Source organism: Macrosteles quadrilineatus, unplaced genomic scaffold, assembly GCF_028750875.1.
Source record: "Macrosteles quadrilineatus isolate MER2022 unplaced genomic scaffold, UCM_ALF_1.0 Scaffold_3__2_contigs__length_128488019, whole genome shotgun sequence".
NCBI classification, from domain to species: Eukaryota; Metazoa; Arthropoda; class Insecta; order Hemiptera; family Cicadellidae; genus Macrosteles; species Macrosteles quadrilineatus.
Genome location: NW_026542596.1, coordinates 124,433,712 through 124,451,642, shown reverse-complemented (window position 1 = coordinate 124,451,642; position 17,931 = coordinate 124,433,712). Strand labels below are relative to the sequence as shown.

At 36.4% G+C, this 17,931-nt stretch overlaps 1 protein-coding gene across 1 annotated transcript in view; it reads left to right on the top strand.

Annotated features, from left to right (window-relative positions):
- Positions 1-17,931, top strand: part of LOC128988453 (cadherin-99C-like) — a 137,777-nt gene that overhangs the window by 106,957 nt on the left and 12,889 nt on the right. Inside the window, exons 7-20 of the mRNA XM_054409746.1 lie at positions 1,403-1,552; positions 2,280-2,498; positions 5,739-5,933; positions 6,454-6,591; positions 7,180-7,494; positions 8,831-8,983; positions 9,672-9,812; positions 10,678-10,962; positions 12,829-13,002; positions 13,300-13,509; positions 14,728-14,862; positions 15,541-15,657; positions 16,450-16,699; positions 17,434-17,585. Of these exons, the coding sequence (XP_054265721.1) occupies positions 1,403-1,552; positions 2,280-2,498; positions 5,739-5,933; positions 6,454-6,591; positions 7,180-7,494; positions 8,831-8,983; positions 9,672-9,812; positions 10,678-10,962; positions 12,829-13,002; positions 13,300-13,509; positions 14,728-14,862; positions 15,541-15,657; positions 16,450-16,699; positions 17,434-17,585 (2,634 nt within the window). The remainder of the gene's footprint in view (positions 1-1,402; positions 1,553-2,279; positions 2,499-5,738; positions 5,934-6,453; positions 6,592-7,179; positions 7,495-8,830; positions 8,984-9,671; positions 9,813-10,677; positions 10,963-12,828; positions 13,003-13,299; positions 13,510-14,727; positions 14,863-15,540; positions 15,658-16,449; positions 16,700-17,433; positions 17,586-17,931) is intronic.

Here is a 17,931-nt window from a genome sequence, read left to right as displayed (position 1 = left end):
AAACCCTGTGGAGTTTGCTTCAAAAATTGCACAAGAGTGATTTGGTATCATAGACAAAGTAATACCTTTTGGTATAGGCTATTCCAGTACATGAGCCAACATTCCAAGTAATAACAGTAGAAAATAGTAGTTTCAATTTACCAGTTTTCGTATTTTTAGTTAATTTCCAACAAAACGGCAGCTCATGTCTCAATCTCAATCCATTAAAATCTCCGGTGATCGTTGGAATAAAATATCAGTTGTTGGTACAGTACCTATGCTATAATACACACTTCAAGTCCTATCGTGATGATACAATTAATTATATGATTCAAACCACTATTGTGAACCTTATCGTTGGTGTTGTATGATTAATTACTATGTGTACAATATTACGTATGCAATCAGCGACACTTAGCGCTCGAGCAAGCAGGCTGCCGGCCTGCCTATTGGTTTGGTACAGCTGTTATCAATTTTCATCCACTAACCACTAACTTATTCGGTTTTTGATTTCTGCTTTATTGTTATTGTTGTTGTTCTTTCGTAAATCCCAATTTTGAAATATTTTATTTTCGTTCCATAATTTAATTTTTATCTGTTTGTGTTGCCTTTCAATATCTGCATTAGTGTGAAAGTTAAACACATATTGTAATAACGAAATAAAATTTCAATATCGTGTTCCAAAATAGGCCTACTATTTCAAATTTCCTAGCCGATGAAGTTCTGTCGTTCTGTCATATAACCTAAGTTGGTTTTGGTAAAGGTAAAGGTAGGCTTCCTCTTAATCATCCTGTCTTTTTTCCATATTCAACTTTCTTGATATTCTGCATTCCTATCAATAACAAACAAAACAATCGTAACAAGAAGACAATGTTAGGATAGGTGGAGACGGTAAATTTTGGCTTAAGTTATAGGCTAGACGGGAAAAGTAGAGAAGACCACTTGAAGTTCCTGGCTGCAAGTACAATTAATAAAATTATTATTGTACACCTACCACATATAACTTAATGTAAATCAGCCTACACCTATTTTGGTAAGTTTGTAGTAAGCATAGTGCAACTACCTAACTGGCAAGTACCTAGGCTTACTTGCAGCCATCAACTTTCCGTCTCTATAGGTTCCCTGCGGACTGTACACTACTTTTCTCGTCCATAAGCTTCTGTACCATAGCAAATAAGTTTTGATTCATCATCAGTACGGTAATAAGACAGTAAAAAGATTAGCCTAAATCCACGTAAGTTTAGGTAATTTAAGTTACCTCATTAACTGCATTAAAATCATGCCCAATCACAAGTTAATCATACCTTATTATATCCTTTGGATGATTTTATTCTGAGGAATTTATAGCCGATAAAATAAGTTAGGCTAAGTTAAGTTTTGGGCTATTAAAGAACATTTATCTTAGGCCTATTTCTGTTTTCAGGACCGAGCAAGGAACGAATCTGAAAGATTTTCGACAACAACGACTCTGACAGTGAATGTTAGAGATGACGATGATCAGGATCCATCCTTCATTTATCGAGGATGCATGTCAGTGGACGGGGCTTGTGTCAACCCTGAGTACCATGCTACTGTAAGTGTTGTTCACCACCACTTCTCAATCTGTAACTTAAACAGCCTACTTGAAATATTGGCAAACAGAGTAAAAAAGCTGTTCAAGATCAAAATGTTGTAGGCCTACTGTAGATTTCTGGTATAAATTTGATCACTATGTTAAAGCAGGAATCTTGCTTGTATTTAGCACTTTTAGAAGCTTCCAATTTAATATTATATGCTCGGAATGTATTGTATGCTTAGTATATATATGCTTAAGAGCTTAGATGTACCGTCACAGATAATAGAATACCAATTCTCTGTGGTACTGTATTTTGTCATATAGGTAGTATAACCGTCTGATGTTGACAAATAAAGTTTAAGTTAAACACTTTTAAAGTGGTACTTTCTTTTGATAAAAGAAAGTTTAAATAGTACTGACTGCAGTAGGCCTACTTTTACCTGAGTCTTCTAGAATCTCTTAAAAAGTCATTTTGCTTATTCTAAACTTAAAATTGAAAATATCAACCTGACATTTTCACAAAATTTCAAATGAAACAATCACTTCCAATACATATGTATACTTATTAAGCAACATTATAAAATATTCCAGAAACATGTCCTTACTAAATAACTTCCTAATTTAACAATTAAATGACCATACTGAATTAATTTGACCTACTGATTCAACCCATTTTAACTAATAATTTTGACTGTACCTCTCCAAAAAAATGTGGAAACCTAGATTAACTCTCTGTTTATTTTAGGTATCCAGTGGAGTTAGGGCAGGGATACTGTCTGTCTCTCCTGAGAAGATCCAAGCCGTGGACATGGATACCAACAACTCTCCGATTATCTACAGCTTCCTGTCCGGGACTCCTGGCTCATTCCGAGAATATTTTGAGATCAATCCCTCAACTGGAGCAGTTCAGCAAATCAGAGCCGTGGATACCTCCGTGACCAAAAGATTTGAAATTATTGTTAAGGTAAGTTAATGAAGTAATCTCCAAGGAACTTTTGTTGCTTGATGAAGAAGCAATTAATTTCTGTTCTCGGTCATACTTTTTTTGATTAAGTTTGATGATAGGATCATACTTTGGTTGGGTTGCTGAGTGGTTATAGTGCTTGCCTAACAATCAAGTGGTTGCCGGATCGATCCTGAGCAAAGTCAGTAGCTCTTTGACGGTTCGAGTCTGAACCCAGCTGTCCCTGATCATTCGGCTGTTAATAAATGGTCCTGGTTAATGAAACAGATGATATTGTCAGTAACAAACCTACTCAAGGCAAAGATTCAAAGATTCAAAAGATTCAAAGATTTATTTACCATTAAATATTTACAAAATACAATAGGCTTCGTCATGCTTATATCTAGAACAGTGCAAATCACAAATCACATGCAAGTGCTTAACAAACTTACATAAGAATGACAAACAATATAAATAAGACACCTGATTTGGAAAAAAAATAAATATGAAAAATATAAATATGAAACCTGATTTGGTCCGGATGGAAGGTACAGCAGTTAGGGGTTTAATAGGGCAGAAGAGGTGTTGAGGTTGGTGTTGTAAAATTCATTAGTGTGGTAAAAAGGATGCAGAATGAGCCAAGACTTCATGACCTGAGTGAATCTTGGAAGGGGAAGGTTTCTGATGGTGACAGGCAGCTTGTTAAAAAAACGTATACCTGAAACAGGAAAAGATTTCAAAGTTTTTTCAAGCCTAGTTCTGGGATAGAACAAATTTCTATTTGACCTTGTATTATGCTCATGAACCTCACCAACGGATGTAAATAAACCATTTCTTTCCTTTATAGCAACAACACAATGAAATATGTAGGCTATAGACTATATACAGTTAGGACCCCTTTCTCTATGAAAAGAGGCCTGCCATGATCAAGCCAACCAGCACCTGAAATGACTATAATTGCTTCCTTCTGCAGCAATAAAATTTTACTTACACTTGGACAATGTCCCCATAAGATGATTCCGTAAGTGACATGGCTTTGAAAGAAGGCAAAGAAAGCCTGTCGTACAAAGCTGTTTGGAAGCTCAGTAGCAAGCCTCCTTAACAAACATATAACTCTACTAAGCTTACTACATAGTTGATCAATATGAGCGTCCCAAGACAATTTGGGGTCAATTGTGAACCCTAACAACTTTACTGGTTCACTGATTTCAGAACTGTTGCAAAGACTAAAAACTATTTCCTGGGTCTTAGAATTATTGAGTGAGAGCTTATTATCAATAAACCATTGTGAAGCATTACTAAACAATTCTCTTGTTGAAGTTACAGCTGCCTGCCAACTGGTGTTACTAGATACAAGTGTTGTGTCATCTGCAAAGAGCAGGACACCATCCCCAACTCTGTGGTACAAGTCATTAATTGATACAATGAAAAGAAGTGGCCCCAGTATGGAGCCCTGGGGAACTCCGTATTTTACATGAACAGGGGTAGACATTCTACCGTCCCAGCTAACAACCTGATGACGATTGTCAAGATATGATTCAATCAATCTGAGTGCACCACCCTCTAGTCCATACTTCTCTAGTTTCTCGAGCAAGATTTTGTGCTGAACGCAATCGAATGCACGGGATAAATCACATAGAATTGCCGAAGCAGATTGCTTGGTTTCAAAAGCATTGATAATTACTTGAACAAACTCTTCGACAGCCATTGAGGTTGATTTCGCTCTGCGAAAACCAAATTGGGCCGGTACTAGAAGGTGTTGCTGCTCAAAATAATTATAGAGCTGACTGAACATAATAGATTCAAAAACTTTGGCTAGTACAGGAATCAAGGATATTGGCCTATAACTAGCTACCTCATTCAAAAGTCCTTTTTTGTAAATGGGCACGGTCCTTGACATTTTAAGTACCTGAGGAAAAACTCCCTCCAAAAAACATGCATTTAATAGATACGTCAAAATTGGGGCAATTACATGTATAACCCGTTTTAACAAATTGGGGGTCAAGTCGTATATATCTTTACTGTCAGATGCTTTAAAACTATGAACAGTATTAACAATATCAAGTGAATTTACATGATTCCACTCAAAGTGAGTAGCTACAGCTGGAATATCATTTGCAATGTCACACAGGTTAAGGTTGGATCTAGGTAAATTTTCCAGAATGGAATCCACCGAGTCTACAAAGTATTGATTGAAATCATCTGCTGTAGCAAAGCTGGAACCAGCAGATGGACGTCTTGACCTGTTCCTGTTGATCAGGCTCCAGGCAGCTTTGCAAGGGTTAGATGCTTCGGAGATAAACAGAGCACTCGCATTTATCTTAGCTTCCTTTAGTTTTTTGCGGTAGTCTCTCCTCAGATTACGCAACAAAGGTAATAGATGAAGTTCGGTAGCAGCGAGGTCGCTAACAAGGACAATGAAACCTCTTAGCCTAGCAAGCTCCGGAGTAAACCAGTTCTTTACTTTGGGGGAGTTACTCAATGGTTTATTATGAGGTTTCTTAGGTTTTATGTTCTTGACCTTTTTTGGGAAATATATTTCAAAAGCTTCTTGAAATTTCTAAAAAAACATGGCAAAAAACATTGAAGGCATCTCATTCCATTCTACTCTCATATTTCCAGGGTTAAAATACAAACCCTGGCATCCCCAACTCAATTGATAATGATAATACTGTTAAGTGACATAATAGATCTTGGGCTAACGTAAACTAGGCTAGGCCTAACACGTTTTGTACTGAGATAATGTAAATATACACTAGGCTATTTTAGGATCTTCTCTACAGTAGACTCGGCTTATCCGGACTCCTCGGGACCAAGGCCAATCTGGATAACGGTTTTTCCGGTTAAACTGACGTCCCCAAAAACTCGTTAAAACAGACCGTTTACTGTGATATTCGACTTAAATTTAGGAGAGCATTGTATTTAGACACGTGATCATTGGTCTCAAATCTTTCCCACGATGACAGTCGTTTCAGTACCGCCCACTTCCTGCCGATCTGGTACGGTTAAAAAAATGTGCTGATAAAAATTGTCCGGTTAAATAGATGTCATTTCCGCTGAGAGTAGTCCAGTTAAACCGATGTCCGGTTAAAAGGTGTCCGGATAAGAGGGAGTCTACTGTACATGATTTGGAATAACAATGAGTAAGATTAGATCTCTTCTTTTGCTCAGTTTTCCTGACGATTTCTTACATAAGCTTAACCTTACACTCGTCAAATTCAATTAGACACTGTTGCTAAATCTCTGTTAAACCTATTTTAGGCAGAAGAAAAATCAGCAAGTAGAAGATTTGCAACAGCCAAACTGATAATCTTGGTCAGACCAGTGGATGTGAACCCTCCAGTGATTGCAGCTTCTGCTACGGATGGTTTTGTTGATGAAAATGCTCCTGTTGGAACCAGAATTATTGACAAAGAAGGAAACCCGATACTACTGAGTGTCTCCGATCCTGACTTGGTGAGCTAGTAACTTTTATAAAAAATAAGGTTATTTTTATTTTCATAGCTTGTAAAACATTGTCGGTAGTTAGGCTATAACTTAATTATAGGAAATAAAGTGCAAGAACATTGAAATAAGACAATATTACTGTTCCGATCATCCTTAACCAGCAGGAAAAGTCAGACAAATAAAAAACCATTGTAAAAATATTAAATATCTTATTCAAACATAGAAAACAGATCTCCATTGGCATGATGAAGTTTAGGTTAACATAGAGGTATGCAGCGTAAAAAAACAAAGAGAATTACAGACTAACTTACTACAGTTATCTTCTGATTAGGTACATGACTGGGGCGGTGTAAGAGGGGTTGTTTCTTTGCACCCACTTACGGAATAGGTGTGCAACCTTATCACACCTGATTTTCGGCAGGGAAGATTGAAAATTGAGATTATACTGTAGTTAGAACCATGTTACAAATTGTGTACACACTAATTGCTTTGTTCCAAAATCATGATGCAGTTTATGGCTATGTTGCAGGGGGCAGATGATCCGAAACCTGACTATGATTATGAAGTTACCACCAACTTTTTCCACATTGATGAAGAAGGCAATTTAGTGGTCGGTCAAGAAAATTTAGACAGAGATCCACCAAATCCTGGGAAATTTAGATTTCAGGTAAGCACTTAAGTTGATTTATTCTAACCTGTGTCGTAACAGTTAAATGGATTTATATAATGTGTGCAAGACTCTTAGTGCAGTAGAGCGTCAAAAATCTGAATATCAAAAATCAGAAACGTCAAAAATTCAAACCGCTCCTGAGGGGTTTAAAATATTGAATTAGTACAGAAACAACAGATGTTTTTCAAATACTCAGTCTGCAACCGGCGGAGAAATGATATTGAATATGCCAGCCACCGAGCCAGTCGGCGTTGTGTTCGTTTCCAATGTATAAACTCGGAATATTTTTTCAAGAAACAAACTACCAGTATTGTACCGAAAATACCATTGTAAAAGTACGAAAACCATTGTTTTTATTTTATTTACTGTACCCTAGAACAGTTTTTTAATACTGTAGGCCAAATTACGTGTCTCTTAGGCATATGTAGGTTATGTTTGAAAATCTGAACAAATCGGTAATCTAAACTACCTATGGTCCCAATTGGTTCAGATTTTTGACGCTCTACTTTATTGTTTTGTGATGTCGTCAACAATTTAACCATAAAAAAGAAGGTATTGTAGCTATAGAACCTTTTGTGGTGTTAGGTTGTTGCCCGAGAGCGACATGGAACAGCAGCCAGTTCTCCAGTGACGTTCACTGTAGAGTTGAACGACATCAACGACAACGCTCCCCACATGCCGATGATTCCTCCCATCTCTATACAAGCTGGGGAGGGTCGCAGACAAGTAGTCAAGGTGGAGGCCACTGATAGGGATGTGGGAGAGAACGCAGAGATATCCTACAGTATCTATCACGTGTCCAACAACGGCAGGAACAAGTTCAAAATAGACCCTAGTACTGGAGCCATAGAGGTCAATGGCAAACTGAACGCCGGAGAACAGTATAGCATCACTGTACAGGTATTTGCTGAGTTTGTTTGGTTATTTCAAGTTTGTGTTGTTTTTTTACCATTAGCTGGATAAACTTTTTATTTGGTTTTTGAAGTTTTTCTTTTTGAATTCACATTTTTAGACTTTAGAAACTTTTGGTTTGCTGTAGAATAAATTCTGAACGTGTTCTACTGAAATCATGAATCATTTTACGAACAAATAAATATACAGTTTTTACTTAAATTATAATGTTTTTAATGTAGATCACATAAATTTGTACCTACTTATATAATTATTTTTAACGTAGAGCAATTTGAAATTCTAAGCTTTTTTATCAAGCCTTCGAACATGATTGTTCCTAACTGAGTAGTACATTTAGTTTTGGAAATAAGCCTGTAGGGCCTACAATGCTTCCTATGGACAGCATAATTTTGTAGTAATTATCTTCCAAATGTTTAGTTACAGCTTCAAAATAGTTGCTAAATGATTAATTCTTTACATCTTTACATTTTCATTTTGCCAGTTGTCAATACACAAAATGTAGTCCATACGAAATTTCATTGCACAATGCTTGTCAATATATTTTGAATGACATGAATTCACCATTGTTAGCTTTAGTTGACACATTATCATTTACAGAAACCATTAATAGGAAACAGGAAACAGTATCAACGTTTTAAAAAGAGTTTTCAGAAACTGTTTCCAAACAACCTCAAGTTGTAAAGTACCTTTGTATTTGGCCTCACTTAAATATGTTTGTTTGTTTAAATTTCTTAAGACTCTCTCTCATTCTGACTTATCAAGACCAAATCCTTGTTTGACCTATTAAAGTTTAAGCCTTTTAGGTTAGTTGTTAAAATGAAATGGATTTGTTCCAAAAACACACAGCGTTTGTGAAATTTGTAAACATAAGTTTAGTACTACAGTATACCAACCAGAGGTGGATTTAGGGTACTTGCGCCTCTAGGTCAATTTAAATTGGAGGACCCTTCCCTCCTATGTGGAACTTCCCTGCAATCAGGGAAAATTGTGAACATTTGAACATACCCTCAATCACGGGGACATCATTATTGTCACCCAAATTTGAGACAAATTATTAATTTTAGAAAAAAAAAATTAAAATTTTGTCCTAACAAATGGTTGTTGTACCCTGTGTTGTGCACTGTGACCCCCACTCTATTTTCACTATATTTAGTAGGTCTATAGTGGTAGATTTGGCTTATCAACATTAGCAAAAATCTGTATGAACCCAACAGTACTAGACACAGATTGTACCTAATTCTGTATGAGATGATGGATAACAGTATGTTAGTAAGTGAGTGTTTGTGGGTTGAGTTTGTAAGTATTGTCCTCACGTGTCCAACAGGCCACGGACAGTGGAGGCAAGTCAAGTCAGACCATTGTAGAGGTGACTGTAGTCCCAGGACCCAACACTCGCAGTCCAGTGTTCCAAGAGTCTACGTATCATGTCACCATCAGTGAGGGAGCTCCTATCAACTCTACTGTCGCAAATATTGTGGTAGGTACTTTACCTGTTGTGTCTTTGGCCGTATTCAAGGTAACATTTGTAAAAACAACAATCCTTATATCCATTGCTGAACAATATTTTCTACAACTACTCTTTATATATTTTCTTTTTTTGTTGCTAGTTGATGTCTTCTAATACCTATCTAAAATGAGACACCAATTGTAATCAAGCTGTTTTTTTACTGTCTGTGACAGTGTTATGTTTTGAGAAGGCCTACAATTGTTAGAGGGAAAGCAATCCAAATCCCTCGAAATTAAGTGATAACCATCAGAACCAATTTTGAGTTAACTGAAGGCACTGTTATTAGAACACAGTCTAATCAAAATATTGAAAATGATTATTAGTTAATAAAAGTATTCAATATTATCCACGTCTGTCTTCGGAGATTCAATTTGTTCAATTTACATTAAACAAGACAAAAAATAACTTTGTCCCCATCCAAAGAGCTTGGGATAAGATTATTTTTATGTATATCACTTAAATTAGGCTGTCTGAGAGAATTATAAATAGGCTAATAAGCTATTAAAAAAATATGTATTATAAATATACTCTCAAATAATAAAGAGGAGTTTTTATGGTTGTTTTTATATTAATCAATCATTTTACCTATAGCTAAAAAATAAATGGTTAATAAGCTATATTATTCTGTACTGCTAATCATAAACTTAAAATGTTACAGGCAACTGATCCGGAAAACGAGCCTGTCACGTATTCCATCGTGTCGGGGAACGATTTGCGTCAGTTTGCAATCAATGATAAGACTGGAGTGTTGTCTGTCATAAGAAAACTGGACAGAGAGGATCTTACTAGATACGAGCTGGTAAGTCGGAGAGTAAACTAGTTTGGAAAAAGAAAATATATAGCGTCCAAAAACAGTTTATAACTGTTTGCTGAAACATATCTTTGGTGATTTGTTAGTTAACCATTCCCGGACAGCCTATAATATGTATAGTACAAACAGCAAAATTAATAAAAATAAATATAAAAAAAACATATTTTTTATATAATCTGTAATTTATAGAATGTTGTAAATAGTGAGCTATGCAGCACTTTCTTTGTCCATAATATTTTTTTTTTAATTTGTTAAAAAATTTTATTATTTTTTTATATTTATTTGGATTTTAAAAAATGTTGTTGTTTATTCTTCTAGAAAAACATTCCTAGTTCATTGGTTGAATATATAATTGAATAAAATACCGTTTTTACGAAGATTAATGTTGTTATATATAATCAACAATAACAATAGATGTTGTAATAATCAGCGGATGTATCTGCCCACTGTCCACGGAGCCAAAATACATAAGCGGATATATCCGCCTACTGTCAGCTATACACAATATGATAGCGGGATATATCCGCCTATAGTCCGGGAAGGGTTAAGTTTGGAATTGAACTAGGCCTATGTATAAAACTTTTATGAAATTTCGGTAGAACCATAAAAATAGCATCATAAGCTAGCTAAAAAGTTTGTAATTTTCAGTCAAAGTATAAACCAAAATAGCTCAACAAGTGAACATTTTAAGGCAAATTATTAAATAAAGTTACTGTATTGGATACTAGAAAATTAGATATCAATTGGCTTGACAAAATCAATCATCTATTTACAACATTTGAATGGAATCTTTGTTCAATCAGTTTTACCATATGGCTTACATTTATTATATTCATTCCCATTTATTTTATAGGTGATCAAAGCCGAGGATGAAGGAGGTCTATCGAGCACAGCGAACGTAAATATTGTTGTCAGTGACATCAACGACAAGAACCCGGAATTCACACACTTGCCTTATGAGTTTACAGTGACGGAGGGAGTCAAAGATGTGTTTGTTGGCCAAGTAACAGCTACAGATGCAGATGAAGGCATGAACGCCAACGTCACCTACTCGCTGCCTGAGGATGTGCCTTTCACCATCGACACCATCACTGGCAACATCACTACACAGACTGCCCTGGACTATGAGAAAAACAAGGTAATATTGTAGTGAAAGGGATTGATAAAACTTACTCCATATTGAAAGTACTAAAGTGTACCATAACAAATGCATTATGTCAACCATTTGGATGTTTTAAACCCACCCCAGGATAATAACCCTGTGTAACGGATATCCACTTAACTTTTTGGGTTGAAGGACTGGTAACAGATATTTCCACCAATTCTATTGACATTGGGGTGGCTTTTGTACAATCACCTCTAACCAGCAGATTCACGCTATTTTGGTGTTACTTTCTTGCACTCAAGCGGAAAAGCGCTATGACCTTGAACGTGGCATAGACTTACCACAATGCTAAACACCTACATTTGCTTAAACATCTTCCTAAAACATAAGTTGTGTTTAATTTACCATTTAATGTTCTTTTTTCACACAAAATTTTGTACAATAATAACTTAACCACTTTATCAGGGTGTCTACCTGTCACAAATGTCACCGAAGTCCCCGAAAAGTCACCGATTTGAGTAATGTGTCACCGATGTCCCTTACTGTCACGGAATTTGCTTAAATTGTCACCTAAATTTTTGTAGACATACAGATTTTTATTTATTTTTGGGACAACACTAAATCTTTTGACGAAACTTGTCATGTATCAATAATATTATACTATCACGTAGGTACAACAGTTAATCTAGTCTAGATTTAGACTAGATGATTCCAAATAAAATGATGGCGATGCAAACTGCGAAGTTAATACCATGTTATCATCCGAAAACTAGTCAGTTTAGTACTGTAGTTAGTCAGGCAACCGGCCAAAATCTTACCGACACAAAAATATTGTGCCAGTTCCAGTATCAAAACAAATTTTGCAATGTCTCTTATGGAGTCAGGCAACCGGCCTGTGTTTTGTCCTCACAAAAATACCGTACAATAATGGTATTACCGTAGCTTACCAGTCTCGGATAGAGTCAGGCAACTAGCCTGTGTCTCACCGGCACGAAAATATCGTGCAAATAATGCTAACTTGCTACCGTAGCCGTAAGGTTGAGGTCAATTCTATGTACGTAAACTAGTTAAAATACCTCCAATAAAAATACTGTTCAGACATTAAAAAAAATAAAAAATATATAAAAGAACACTTACATCTGTGCATTAGTTTTACACGTTCAATGCGCTACGAGATCCCAAGGTCTCGTATCGTACCTAGCCCGTTGTGCGGGACCCATAATTTGGCTTCTGTCCTTAAGTTACAACATCGATATTTTGGCGTACAGTTATCGTAAAGAAATGAAACTTGTACATATATAATGCATTTTTATTGATCTATCAACTAACTAGTAAACATGAAATGAACAAGGCCTTGACTATGAAACGGAAAATCAATACGCACTAATAATTGGAACAGAAGAAAACCCGAACCTGAGACCTGGAGCTACAACTATAGATCTCGTAACGCTCTGAAGTAATAAACTTTTACTTTATTACGATACGAGACCTCTTTATCTCGTATCAAAAATAATTGTTCCATGCACCATATAAATGAAATGATATAAATGTTATAAATGAAGAATATAAATTATATTCTTCATTTATAACCCGAGTTCTTATATTTTCAAAAGTACAAGAAATGAATTCTTTTTTAATTCATTCTTGCCACCTAGGTTGAAAATTGGCATGGATAAAAGTAAACTTACCTTGTCTATTGTCAGTCTTATTGAATACTCAGTGGATTACTAATTTTGGTTTAAATAACTCAATCAGTCATTGTCATTACACTTGAAATAACACAACTAAAACATTTAAAACAACATTAAAAGATTAGGCCGTCCACATTTAAATTCGGAAAAGACAACATTGTTATTGCTAGTCGAGCTGCCCAGCTATATTTCCGATGACATGTTTCAGGAGTTCAAGTTTGTAGTGACAGCTCAAGACGGCGCCCCGGACCCCAGGATCGCCACAGCTACAGTCACTGTACATGTCACAGATGTGGAAGACGAGTTACCTACCTTCCCGGTCACACTGTACAATACTACAGTGCCTGAGAACACTGCTAACTACCTCGTTGCTCAAGTCAAGGTAATGGAAATTGTACAAGATACAGCAAAATTACCTGAAAAAGAGTTTCAGTTGATATCATACAAAACTTTCTCAACACTAGATTGTAGTTTTTTTTCAGTTTTGTAACCGACATTACTTCCTTCCCAAGAAGTTTCCTTAGTGGGGCAAAAAATTTAGTCTCTTTCCTTACATTAGTTAGTTGTGTATTCCTAAGCCATGCATTTCTGAATGGAGAAATGCATTTTAGTTTTACTAAATGTACTTATTTTTAGCAATTGTTTTCCTTGTACTATTAATTTCTTGCTTACCTCACAGGCCGAAGATCTGGACACTAACAAGAGCATAACATATGTCATCAAACAAGGTCCTCAGGATCTTTTCAAAATTGATAAGAAAACTGGTGAGATAAGAACAGCCAGAGGCCTAGACTATGAAACAGAAAATCAATACGCACTAATAATTGGAACAGAAGAAAACCCGAACCTGAGACCTGGAGCTACAACCAAAGTAATCATAATGGTTGAGGTATGTGGATTTCTATTTGAAAATCTAAGCTTTTGTCTAGCACTTTTCTAGATCAGAATAATAATTTGTTTTATTGAATATTTGATTTGTTTCTCTCAAAAGGATTAAATCAAAATTTTTTTATTTTCATAAAATGTAGGCTACAATTAGTTGCACATAGTAGAGCCATTATTATTTACTTACCGCTGCAACTATTTAGCAGTCTGTAGTCAAACCAGAACAAGGCCAAAACAAATCAAACCTTCACAAATTTTCATAAAGCTTTTAGCATACAATTTGCTCTTGATCTTGTCATATACACTTGCTCATGATTCAGTTTTGAAACCAACTCATGAGGCGCAATTACTCAGAGCTAGGTTAGAGCTTACTAGCTGGATTTTACATACAGCTTGTGAACCAACCCAGTGTACTCACTGCTATTATATAATATAATAATGCTCTGGAATAAGTTGACTCTGCTGTTGACTGTACACCATACAAAGGCTTTTTGCCAACTTAATCGTAAAACTATCCAAGTGTACTGACATATGCTTGATTGATTCTGTCGGGGAGGACCTTGTCCTGTTGCACGTCAACGTCAGCCACTGATGGGCTTTCTGTGCTCCCCATTTTGTCAGAGTCCGTCAAACCTGAGTTGCTTGATGAACTTCAGCATCCAGTCTATGAGCTCATCCTGAGGAAGGTGTCTGCCCCTTGTCATTGTTCCAAGAGTGCCATCCCTTACCTTGTTCGGAGCTGTGCAGTCATAGATGGTCTGCAGTCTCCTCTGACTGCCCACATTTTCTACACACATTGTCTCCATTGTGGATCCTCAAGCAATGCAGGGGTGCTTTCAGGAAGCCATGGCCAGTGAACATACCCGTGATCTGTCTAAGTTGCCTCCTGTCTAATCGTAGAGAATTGGAGGCGACTGCCTGGGAAGGAGAGAAGAGAGTGAGCTTACTTACCCAATGGTGTCAAATCCATCTCTTCTCCAACTGACATTTGCTTATACACAAGCGACAAGATGGATAATCTTAGAAGATTTGGTTATACGCGGGACTCGTATGTTTTACTTGTTGCTGGCTTGTAACTTGAAACCAGCCATGTGTGATTGAGTCTATAAGTTAAAATTTGTATCTATATATCATGATTTAACAAACACAGATTTTTTTGAAATAATATCACTGGTTTTTGTTGTAAAACTGAATTGAAACCCTATAAAAATTGTGTTTTCAGGACCAAAATGACGTGCCTCCAGTGTTTTTGACCATTTTAACGAAACCGATTGTGCTGAATGATGACACTGAGATAGGCTCATTAGTAACTACACTAGCCGCTTCTGATGCTGATGGCACGGCTCCTAACAATATTGTAAGTTGGTCATCTTATATGGTTTTACTACCTTGACAAAACCATATAAACTTCTTACAGTGAACACATAGGAAAAACAACAGCAGTAAGTGGAGAACTTCTATAGTGATTCGTAACAAGGAAGGAAAGTGAAGTATTTAGCTAAATTTAGGATATTTTGTGAGGATAGCATGCTTACTTAAATAAGAAAGAGTCCAAACTGGCACAAGAGACACAAAACTTTATACTATATAAGTACCCAAAACTTGGAATATTTCACTGTCACTGACAGCATTTTCAACTAAGGAAGAGAGAGTGTACTTGTGTATATTGTGTAAAGCTGTGTGTCTATTGTGCCAGTTTGGACTATTTTCCATTCAGTTAAGCCTGCTATCCTCACAAAAAATCCTAAAAACCTAGGCCTAGTGCTCTATGGTTACATCATGATTTAGATAATCTGTTATTGTCACAAATCAAAATACAAGTAACTGTTACTGCTATAGTTTCAATAAAGAAAAGATTCAGTAGGCCTAAATGTTATGGTTGCATTAAATCAAAGAATTTAGAATTTGCCGTAAAACAATTAGTGACCGTTATATTGTAAGCTTTAACAAAATAATTTTATGCACAAGTTTATATCAGAGTATTATGAAGTTTTTTATTTGATAATGTCACAATAATGATGAAACCCTTTCTAAGGTCCGCTACGACATTGTTGGCAAAGGAGAAGCTTCAAGATTCTTTGAAATCAACCAAACCTCGGGGGAACTGCGGGTGAAGGATGACTTTCGCAAGGAGCCTGACAATGAATACGAGGTAAGTAGGCTACATCGCCACACTGCTTTTAGTAGGCCTACTGTACCATTGACTATACACTTGTAGTACCAGCATCCAAGGTGTTAGAGAGGCCAATGTTTTGTTATATAAAATAAACTTTTTGTCAATATCATTTCTGTTTCTATTGGCAGTTTCCTTGACTTTGCTTTTGTTTTTTCATTTGGGTTTCTAAGGCGTTGTTAAGAAAAACAAGGCGTGAACTGGTACAGTTTAAGGAATTGTACCGACAAATTTTAAGAGGCGCCATTGGGAAGCAAACTAGACATTGCTATATGGATATCTTAGTCTACAACGCTACCGCTTGATCTCTCGATTAAAAAAAAACTTATTCATCATTGCCTCCAGGATTGATTATTGACAATATAAATAGTTAAACATACCTTACGTTGTCAATCCTAAAAAAGTTCAGTCAATCAAAACTTTTAGGATTGACGACGTAAGGTATGTTAACCTATTTATTTTGTAAAAAAAAAAACTGCTATTGCTTTCTTTGTGATTTAGGTACAACTAGTTGGTGACCATGAAATATTTTGATTTTGTTTATGTAAATATGTTTCTTATTTTGAAGGATAGTTAACAGTACAGCCTGCTTTTCCTGTGAAAGTCAAACACAAACTTAAGCATATTATTCTGGCTTAAAGCCTTTAAACAAGAATGCCTAACCTCAAAAGTAGCTTTAATTTCTTCTCTTATCTGAAATTGTCTTCTTTCACTTTGTATATTGTACCCCACCCATTATGAAGTTGTTATTTCAAAACATTGTGTTTACAGGTTGAAGTCAGAGCGTATGACTCAGGTGAGCCAGAGTTGTCTTCCTCTATGACAGTCCCTGTGTACATCCGCAGAACTACTACAGTAACTCCAGACATTGGTCCTGGGTTTGCTGACACCTTGTACACCATAGAGGTGCCTGAGGACACCAAACCTAACTCCACTGTCAAGACATTCACCATCATCAAGAACCAGAAACAACCCAAGAACCTTCCACTACACTGTTCCATCAGCAAAGGAAACACAGGAGGTATGATGGAAAGGTTTTTATAGGTGCAATGCAAGTCTTTGTATGGTAAGTACCATGTAAAGAAATGGTGATACAGTATAAGAATGAACTGTGAATGGCAGCACTTGCATTCAAATTACATCAGATAGTGGTGAAGTGTTGCTAACTTAGCAGCTTATAGTGTCATTAACAAGAATTCTGGGTTCTTGAATAACTTCCCATAGTCTATATTCCATGTATAAGTATGACCTGGGGATAGTGAAAATAAAAAAAATGTCTTAAAACCACTTCTATTAGTTCTATTGATACAACAGCAAAAGCGCGCACATCTAACAAAGCATGATCATTAGATGGTGAAAAGACCAGTTACTTATTGATGTCTATTGTAAATAACTGTCATGATATAAAATGGTGTAACTTAACACCCTATTGCCATCACTTTTTTTAAGAGGTGGGCAGGGGCAGCCTCTTTATCCTTGCATTTGCCCGTTCACATAGGCCTTGGTTCCTGTGCGTGGAACGTATCCAGAAAAGCAAGGATAGAGCATGTACTAGTAGGTACAAGAGTCAGAGCTGTACTAATGAAATGTAGTAGTGGCGGGCACCAGGATCAAAACCCACATCACTGCCATGGATTTGAAGTCCATTGTGCAACTGAATGAGCCATCAACTTGCCTAATTCTCAGAAATTTCTGCTTTCTTTGCTAAATTTGAACATAACTTCTGTACATAACTGTGTTGTTGCTCTATTTCAGGCGTGTTCTCAGTGAGAGTGACTGAAGACAGAAACTGTGAGTTGAGACTTGTGGCTGCTCTGGACCGTGAGGAGACATCAGAGTACCAGCTGACCCTACAGCTGGACACTGGTCTGCTGGTCAACAACACTAATGCCATCACCTCAACCTCGGTAGGTCACATTCTCAACAGTTAGAGATGCACATGCACAACTGTAAACTATGTAGTATTCTATTTAGTTAGTTGTGTAATCATCACTGTGCCTGTGTGTGGATGCAACAGTACAGGCGGGTAGAGGGTTAGCATTAACCTACTTGTTGGCATGATGGCATGGTTATTTTTAGCCCTAAATCAAAAGCTTGGTACTGTACCTTAAGTTTATTTATATAGCTATTAGCTACACTGTTTGGATTTTTAAAATTCAGAACACACTAGTCAAGCTTTTTTTGTAAAAGTTGTTTCATTTACTCAAACAGTCCTGGAAAAACATTATATCATATCATGGATAGCTTAATCTC